The sequence below is a fragment of the Elephantulus edwardii genome, unplaced genomic scaffold (genome assembly GCF_000299155.1).
Source record: "Elephantulus edwardii isolate Elephantulus edwardi_28Jun2011 unplaced genomic scaffold, EleEdw1.0 scaffold00196, whole genome shotgun sequence".
NCBI lineage: Eukaryota > Metazoa > Chordata > Mammalia > Macroscelidea > Macroscelididae > Elephantulus > Elephantulus edwardii.
Genome location: NW_006399946.1, coordinates 571,626 through 580,070, shown reverse-complemented (window position 1 = coordinate 580,070; position 8,445 = coordinate 571,626). Strand labels below are relative to the sequence as shown.

Genomic DNA, 8,445 nt, shown 5'->3' with positions numbered 1-8,445 from the left:
GTGTGTGTGTGTGTGTGTGTGCGCGCGTGCATATGCCCATACACAAACACACTGGTTTGGGGAATTACCACTAGGATTTGGTGTGGCCACTAAAGAAATAGATAGAAAATTCAAAAAACTCAATGCCATGGAATCTGTTCTAACTCACAGCAACTTTACATCAGGTATCCAAGGATATAAAACTTAACGGGAGGAGAATATCCATCTTTCACCCTCAGAGTCACTTGTGGATTTGAACATCTATAGATAGGAGACCTTTTGGTTCAGCACAATATGTTACAGACTATGACACCACAGCTCCTTGTGAAATAGTAAAAGTTGGTCTAAAAATGTGTCACACATTCACTAGAAGTAGGATATTCTATATCCTCATTTATGCTCCAAATAGTTGCACTATCTAACGATATTCTAGTTGACACTATAATATCTTTGGCACCCAAAAGAATTTAAATAGTTTATTATTGTTCTGACTCACTTTCAATATAATAATCCCAGATCATTAGGAGGAATGACATATTCAGAACTTATTCAGCATTTTCTAAACTTTTTCCCCTCAAAATATCCTCCATAACTGCTAACAAAATATGAAAAATGCAACATGAAATTACAGAATATTTTAAGAAAAAGAAAACATTCTCACACATAATACCAAATCTCAAATCTGAGTTTTATGTCAATTCTTGCCAACGTCTGAACAACTGAAAATATCTTTTTCTTTACTCAATAAAAGATTCAGAATGTTTTCATAAAAGCACCTTCAATATTAACAATTATACAAAAAATGATACAGTGAAACTAACTAAAACATTTTAGTACAGAAAATGTATTGAACTGGTTTTGGCTTCTCAAAGATTGTTCAAAGTGCTGCCTCAAACAGAAAACCTCACTAGCCAATCTCCAAATTATTAAATGAATCAGTCCCTAAAAAATCATTTTAATCAAATGTAGATTCAAAGCAAACCAACAAAAAAATGAGAAAATATTGCAAAACTATCTTCTAGGCAAAGATATTGATTTAAACTAAAGGTTAAAAGTGATAAACGACAAACCAGCGTAAAGTGATTTCTTCTATCATCAAACTAAGCATAAGCAGACTGGATTCTAAATTTGTTTCCTCACTTGAAATAGAACTTTGCTTCTGAATAGAGGTTTCTGTCAAAGGAAATTATTTTCCTCTAATTAAAATTATTTCCCTTTGAGTAACATTAAGGATGGAGGAATCAAATGACTCAAGTGACCTCCTAATTCATATCCTTTGTCTCTCTCCCAACTCTTCACATTACCCTCACTTTTAAACTACAGCACACAACTTACTGCCCTTTAAAGCACATGCAACTAATTTTCTGGAGTCCTTGCATTTACTCAACCTTTGTCCAATATCGATCACCAACCCAACGTACACCTCCAGGTCACCATGCAACTAAAAGCCAGCTTCTTCCTTCATGGTTTCATAAAGTAAGGAGGGAACCTTTATGCACACATTTATTGTGTTCTACCTGTCCTTTATGTCTAACTTATTAGTTTTAAGAATTCCAAGGCAAGATAAAACCTATTTTATTAACTGTTCGCATTTCCTATTACAATAGCAACTAACTTTGAGTCTTTATCATGGTTAACACTGAAACCCCAAACTTACAAACAAACTTGCTGAATGACTCATCCATTGTTAAAAGAAGTATTCTCCAATTTAGGATGGGATACCCGGAAAGCTGGGTTCTATGAGCAAGAACGCGGTACCAGGATTGAAGGAAGACTCATCAACAATTTGCATTATGCAGATGACAGAACCTTGCTTGCTAGTAAGGACATTTGCTACAGAAGGTCAAGAACTACAGCCTTCATCATGGATTGAAGCTCAACATTGAGAAAACAAAGATTCTCACCCCTGGGCCAACTGGCATCATCATGATAAATGGTAATAAGACTAAGACTGTTAACAGCTTCAGCTTACTTGGCTCCACAATCAACACTCTTGGTACCAGAAGCCAGGAAATCAAAAGACAAACGTCACTGGGAAGATCTGCTGTCAGGGACCTCTCCAGAGTACTTGAAGAGCAAGAATGTCAGTCTAGAGACTAAGGTGTGCCCAAGCCAAGTCATGGTCTTTGCAATTACTTGCTATGCATCAGAGAGCTGGACAATGACTAAGAATGCCAGAAGAATCATCAATGCCTTTGAGTTGTGTGCCAGAGAAGAGTACTGAATATATATACCATGGAGTTGAGAACAAAGAGGTTCGTCCTGGAGGTGAAACCACGGTGCTCCTTGGAGGCAAGGATTTTGAAACACCATCTGACATTCTTTGAGCTTACTGTAAGGAAGGAGCAGTCCTTGGAGAAGGACATCGTGCTTGGAAGGGTGGAGGAACAGCCAAGAGAGGAAGACCCTAGAGTAGATGGATTGACTCATGACTGGAGAAATGGGGGTAGGTGTGTCAGAGACAATTAAACTGTTTAAGGGTTCAGAGCTGATTTACATACGGTTGCTATGACTCAGCGGCACATAACAACAACCACCACCACCATAATTAAAAACTACCCTGCTGATTACCCCAGCTTAAGTCAGTCCTGACCTCACTGCCTCCCTGAAAATTTTTTATTGCCTTTTACTATCAATGTCTTTATAAATTTGATGTTTGTCTTTAAGGTTTTAAACATTACATCTGGTAACAGCAGCAAATTATGCACTGCCATAGTAAAATAATTGAGATATTTAAAAAGACCGCAATATGTGTGTTCCCTCCTAAATGAAGTGTTACCTATATAGCAATGACACAAAATTCTCATTAAATGTTCACTAAAAAAAATGGTCAAAAGTTAATGCACACCTCTATAAAAGTCACTCTATAGTTTTAAAAATTCATTTTAAAAGACAGTCACTGATCTTCAAACTTAAAAAAAATGGACTTTGTAAATTACTTTTATGGATTTGTTGTTGTTGTTGTTGTGTGCTGTTGAGGTACTTAAAAAAATGGACCTTGTAAATTACTTTTATGGATGTCGTGTTGTTGTGTGCTATTGAGACAAACCGGCCCTCCAGCAAGTTTTCAGAAGCAGTAAATCACCCAGGAGACTGCTCATCCTTCTCCAGGAGAAGCAGCTAATGGATTCGTACCCTGTGCCTTTAGGATTGTAGATTACCACTAGGCCATCAGAGTTCCCTGGTTTCACTGATAAAGAATTCTAACCACAACTACAAATCTTCAGTATTCAAAATAAATGACTTATATTACTAAGTTGTGTTAACCTGCAGGGAGGGCAAGGTTCAGTCAGAGCTGTTTTTCATAGTTGCTATGAGTCATAGTCAACTTGAAGACACATAAGTTGAGTTGTGTGTGGTTGTATGGTTTTTGATTGTTGTTCAAAAAAAATCCCAAAACTGACCAACACCAAACTTGTTTCTGGAAACATCACAACTTCTCTACCAATTAAAAGTCAAACTCTGATGATACTGCCTGACTAATGGCAGTCCTTGGAGAGAGAAGTCATGCTCAGGAGAGTGCAGGGACAGTGCAGGAGAGAAAGACCTTGAGATGGACTAATTCAGTAATGAGGGGTAGGTGTGTCAAAGACAGTAAGATTGGCACAGGATAGATCCCGATTTAGGGCTGTTGTCCACTGCACATAACAAAAACAATGGCAATATACATGTATTTCGTAAGTTTCCTCAAAAAATTTGTGCTCTCAAACGTTAAAAACACAGAAGTTTAAAAAACCCTGGAACCTCATGAAATTTTACATTAAAATTTCTTCAACTTAAGGTAATAGTTATTTGAGTTTGGTAATTTCAAGATCCCCAAAGGTTACTTTTCTCCCAACTACGTAAAATCATGCAGAACATATAAACTTGTCCTAAATAAATACGCTCACTGTAAAATATTTAAAAGCTGTTCTAACACAAATCTTTACGAAACAAGATCCTCAATTCCAATGCAAAGAAATCTACAAATGTATGGTTTCTAATATTGTTCAAAAATTTTCCTCCTGAAAAGAATTTGTGCTTTAGATTCAACTTTAAACCGCTAACAGGTCTTACCTTTGCCCTTTGGCACTTAACTGCTAACCTATCACAAAAAACTGTTCTTGCCGTAACTACTTAAAGTGAAATAGAGGAGACTGGCTCCCGAAAGGGAGCTCACTCACATTTAAGTGAAGTCCAGAGAAAACGGCTCTTTCACGTATCTTCACCAACCAGACAGACCCCTTTGCCACTGGTACCGCTCCAAAACTCTGTCCAACAACTCTTCCCGAAAGTACTCAACATAGTGAAAAATAAACGGGCCAAAGAGCGCCTAGATGCCTCGGGAATCTCAAAGTTAATCTTATCAAGTGTACCGCAGTTATTGCTACAAAATCAATCAACGAAGTTGCAAGGCCGGGTGACACCTTCCAGGACTTTTACGGGGTTTACTGGCAAGCCTAAGGATAAAAGTCACCAACACAGGATTACGCAGCGCGAGGGAAGAGGCTGAACCTGCACAAACCCCGAGTCTGCCCTCGATGGAGAGTAAACTGACAAGTCACGTCAGGAGAAGAGACGACCCACACAATCCATGTCGTCCGCCCGCGTCCCGGAGCCCAGGCGGCCGAGCGTGCAGCGATGTGGCATGCTCCACCCTCGAGCCCGGCAGCCCACTGCACCCTCAAGGCGAGGCCAGACGGGACGACGGCGAGCAAGCCCACGGTCGCCATGAGGCGGTCCACAGCTCGGGAAGCCCACAGCCGGGTGGTCTAAGGCCCGGGAGGTCCACGGACCTGGGAAACCCACAGCGGGGTGGCCTACAGCCCAGAAGGTCCACGACCCGGAGGCACACGGCCAGGGAGGAACAAGGCCCAGGAGGTCTAACAGCTCGGGAAGACCACGATCCGGAGGCCCACATCCTGTGAGGTTCACGGTCCGGAGGCCCACGACCCACGGCGGGGCGGCGCTCCCGGGGACCAAGATGGCGGCGGCGGCGGGCCCGGTTGGCGGCGGCCTCCCCGCCCACCAGACCGCGCGCGCCCAAGGTCCGGCGGGAGGGAAGAGGAGGCCGTGAAAGACGATGGGAAGCTAAATGACTGTGCGTGGAGGAGGGCCGGGCCGCCGATATTCCCTAAGCATCCACCGCTTGCCCTTCTGAGGTCGCGAGTAGTACCCTCGTCCTGCCTACCTTTAAATTTGAGGTCTGTGGGCGGGTCAAGGACCAGAATCTGTTCGTGCTTCGCCATTGCCCCGGAGGCGGACGCCATCGGAGAGGAGCGCAAGACGGGGGCGCGCTCGCAGCGGCGGTTTGCAGGTGGGGGTGGGGGAGGACGACGGCAACGGGGCTACAGCCTGACTCAAGGACAGGGCCAGGCCTACGGCGCAGGGCTTACGTTCACCCGCTGGTCTGTCGCCTGCCCGGCCGGCCGTACAATCGGTCAGCACCTCCGAGTCTCACACCCGCCGCCCCGGCCGCGCGCACTGCGATCTTCGGCGCCCACGTGACACCGCTGCGTACTTACGTGCGCGTCCCCGAGCCAAGTCGTGTCTCCCTGCCCACTCCCGGAGACCATCATAGTGCGTCGAGGAGTCGGTGCGCCTGCGCGCCTCCCACAGTGGTAGCTGCTCGGGCCACGCCAAGGTGTCAGGGGAATGGGTGTGGACGAGGGTAGGACTCAGCTTTGCATGAGAAACACAATACACATCACAGGGCTGGAGGGGACATTTCTCTGCTGTATTTAGCTGGGACAAGGAAATAAGAGATCCCGTTCTGGAAGAACGTCAGCAGATTCTATGGGCAATGCCCAATATAAAGAAAAAGCCACAGTAGTAGTAGTAGTAGTAGTAGTAGTAGTAGTAGTAGTACTAGTAGTAGTACTAGTAGTAGTACTAGTAGTAGTACTAGTAGTAGTACTAGTAGTAGTACTAGTAGTAGTACTAGTAGTAGTACTAGTAGTAGTCCCTCATGAACTACAACTCCCAGCATGCCCCACGCCTGAACGGAACCCCAAGCCAGGGTCTGACCCTTTGCGGCTCTCGCGGTGCTTGCCGGGAACTGTAGTAGCGGCTGCTTGTGGGCGAAAAGAAGGCTGAGTTCCTGCAGAAGTGATTTGGGGTGGGGTTTTTTGAGACATTTTGACTCTCACAGAGCGTATCATTTGCGCTGAAAAGGATAAACAGTGTTTGAAAGCTAACCCGATGACTCATGAGTTGTAGGTAGGTGTCATCCAGCGAAGTACAAATTCATAGAGACCTTATAAACAGCCGGCCTGGACCCCGCCCTGCCCAGCCAGTGTCGTCCTCATCATCTCTGACCCTAGAGTCCTTTGTTGAAGTCACCATGTCAGTTCATCTTCTTGGGGGTCTTTCTCTCCTTTGCTGACCAACCATGATGTTTCTTTCCAAGGAATATCCTCATCTAGGTACATGTCGAAAGTATGAAAGACGAAACTATACCATCTTTGCTCCAAGGAGCACTCTGCATTTTTTTTCCAAAATAGGCCTGTTCTTTTGTCAGTCAATGGGATATTCTGTACTCTTCTCCAGCACCACAAGCCAAAAACATCAATTCTTCTCTTATCCTTATTCCTTGTCCAGCCTGAATTAAGTTCACCTTAGCCTTCAAACTTATTACTCTTCAGCATACTGGAGAGCTTTCTGATAGCTGACTTGCACAATGCAATACTTATTTCCTTACTGCTGGTGCCAAGGTGTTGATTGTTAATACAATCAAGATTAAACTATTCACAGTTTTAAGCCTTTCACCATCTAAAAATATTAAAAATCTACCTCATAGAGAACAGGCCAGGATTTATTAGTTTGCTTTCTAAAACTATCCTTCTATAGGTAGCTCCATCCTCTCCTGCTTTCTGAATTCTCTCAGTGATATTAAACCAGATGCAGTAATGTCTTATTTAAGAAGCAGACACAGTATTTAAGAAATCAGGCAGAAGACATATTAAGCTGGAAATGAAGGTTAAACCCTATGTCACTGACTTCATTTGCCATAGTTGTATTCTTTAATTTTGATAGACCCAACCCAAAAACAGTTGTCACATTCACATGTTAGGAACGAACCAGCATCAAAGTTACTGACAAATTTTCAACCATTTGCAAAGTAGTGGAATATGCACATCAATTAGAATAAAGAATGTGCGATAAATAAGCCTTTATGATGCAACTTGAATTTTAATCCCTAGGGAACACCTCAAAGCAAAGGGCATGAAGTAGCAGTCCAAACTGTCCAGAAGGAAAAAGAAACTATTTGAACCAAAGTCTAAATAAATGCACAAAGTCCAAGTATTCATGTGTGATCCAGATAACATAGCTTCCAGGAAGATCTCTCAAAAAGTAGCTAAACCAGAATTCATTTACAGGAGATTGTGCCACAGCTGAAAAATACTTTCAACCATGAAAAATCTGGGAGGATGAGAGTGCTTGAATAGCTTGAAAATAATATCTTGAGTTTCTTTTTCCTTTAATATCTATTTTCAAAATTTATTTCATTATTTTAACTTGTAACTTTGCCAAAACAGTATTTAAGTTTTGTGTTGTTGTTTTTTTTTTAAGTGTAGCTGGCAATCACTCCACCTGTTTAGTTGTAAGTTGACAGCTCTAAAAGCTGTAACTATAATGCTTTGCCTGCCTTGGAACTTCTGAGCCATGAGAAAGACTTAAGGGAATAGACGTATTTCCTAAACTGGTTCTTACACTCTCTACAACTAGATAGATACCTCTGATAATTTTGTTGGGTACCATCGAGTCAGCAAAATCCAGGAAATTAAAAGACATATTGCGATGGGGTAAGTCTGTGGTTAGAGACCTTTCTAAAGTGCTGAAGTGCAAAGATGTCAGTCTGGAGACTAAGGTGCGCCTAATACATGCCATGGTCTTTGCAATCACTTGCTATGTATCATAGAGCTGTGGAGTAATTCTCCTGTTAGTATTTCAGAGTATTGTATTAATCTTAATAACTCAGTGCTCTCTTAAATCATCCACCCTTCATCAAAGAGTGCACAATTTAACTGGTTTGTTCTTTGCCATTTATTAATACTTTTCTTCTAGCAGTTCAAAGAATTTCACAAACATCATTACATACTACTGAAAGCATCCTTGTAATAGTTGGCAAGTGTTACCTTAATTGTTAACTATGAAAATGAAAACACAGGTGATAATTTCTCAAAATTTTGGTAGAGATAAATGGGATGGGGGAGAGAGGAACTGTCCAGTCTTCACCCCCTATGACTCAACTTTAAGCCAAACAATAATACCAGGGAGGTACTCACTCCTTAGAATGATCAACCATATAAGAACAAAAGGACAACATTTGCTCAGGAATAAAGCTCAGAAACTTGAAACGGTATATAATACACCACTTTCCACAGTGGTTGGGCCATTTTACACTTCCACCAACAGTAAATAAGGGTTCCAGTTTCTCCACAACCTCACCAGCATTTGTTGCTTGCTGTTCTGTTAAATTTTGCT

At 42.3% G+C, this 8,445-nt stretch overlaps 1 protein-coding gene across 2 annotated transcripts in view; it reads right to left on the bottom strand.

Annotated features, from left to right (window-relative positions):
- The window catches only part of LOC102848746 (vesicle-associated membrane protein-associated protein A-like), a 77,233-nt gene extending 71,997 nt beyond the window's left edge, over window positions 1-5,236 (bottom strand). The window contains exon 1 of one of the 2 annotated variants that reach the window (XM_006897010.1): window positions 5,150-5,236. In XM_006897010.1, coding sequence (XP_006897072.1) covers window positions 5,150-5,228 — 79 coding nt within the window. In that variant the 5' untranslated portion in view covers window positions 5,229-5,236. The remainder of the gene's footprint in view (window positions 1-5,149) is intronic. The other variant, XM_006897009.1, reaches the window with a different exon arrangement.
- Between the last annotated feature and the right edge of the window lie 3,209 nt (window positions 5,237-8,445).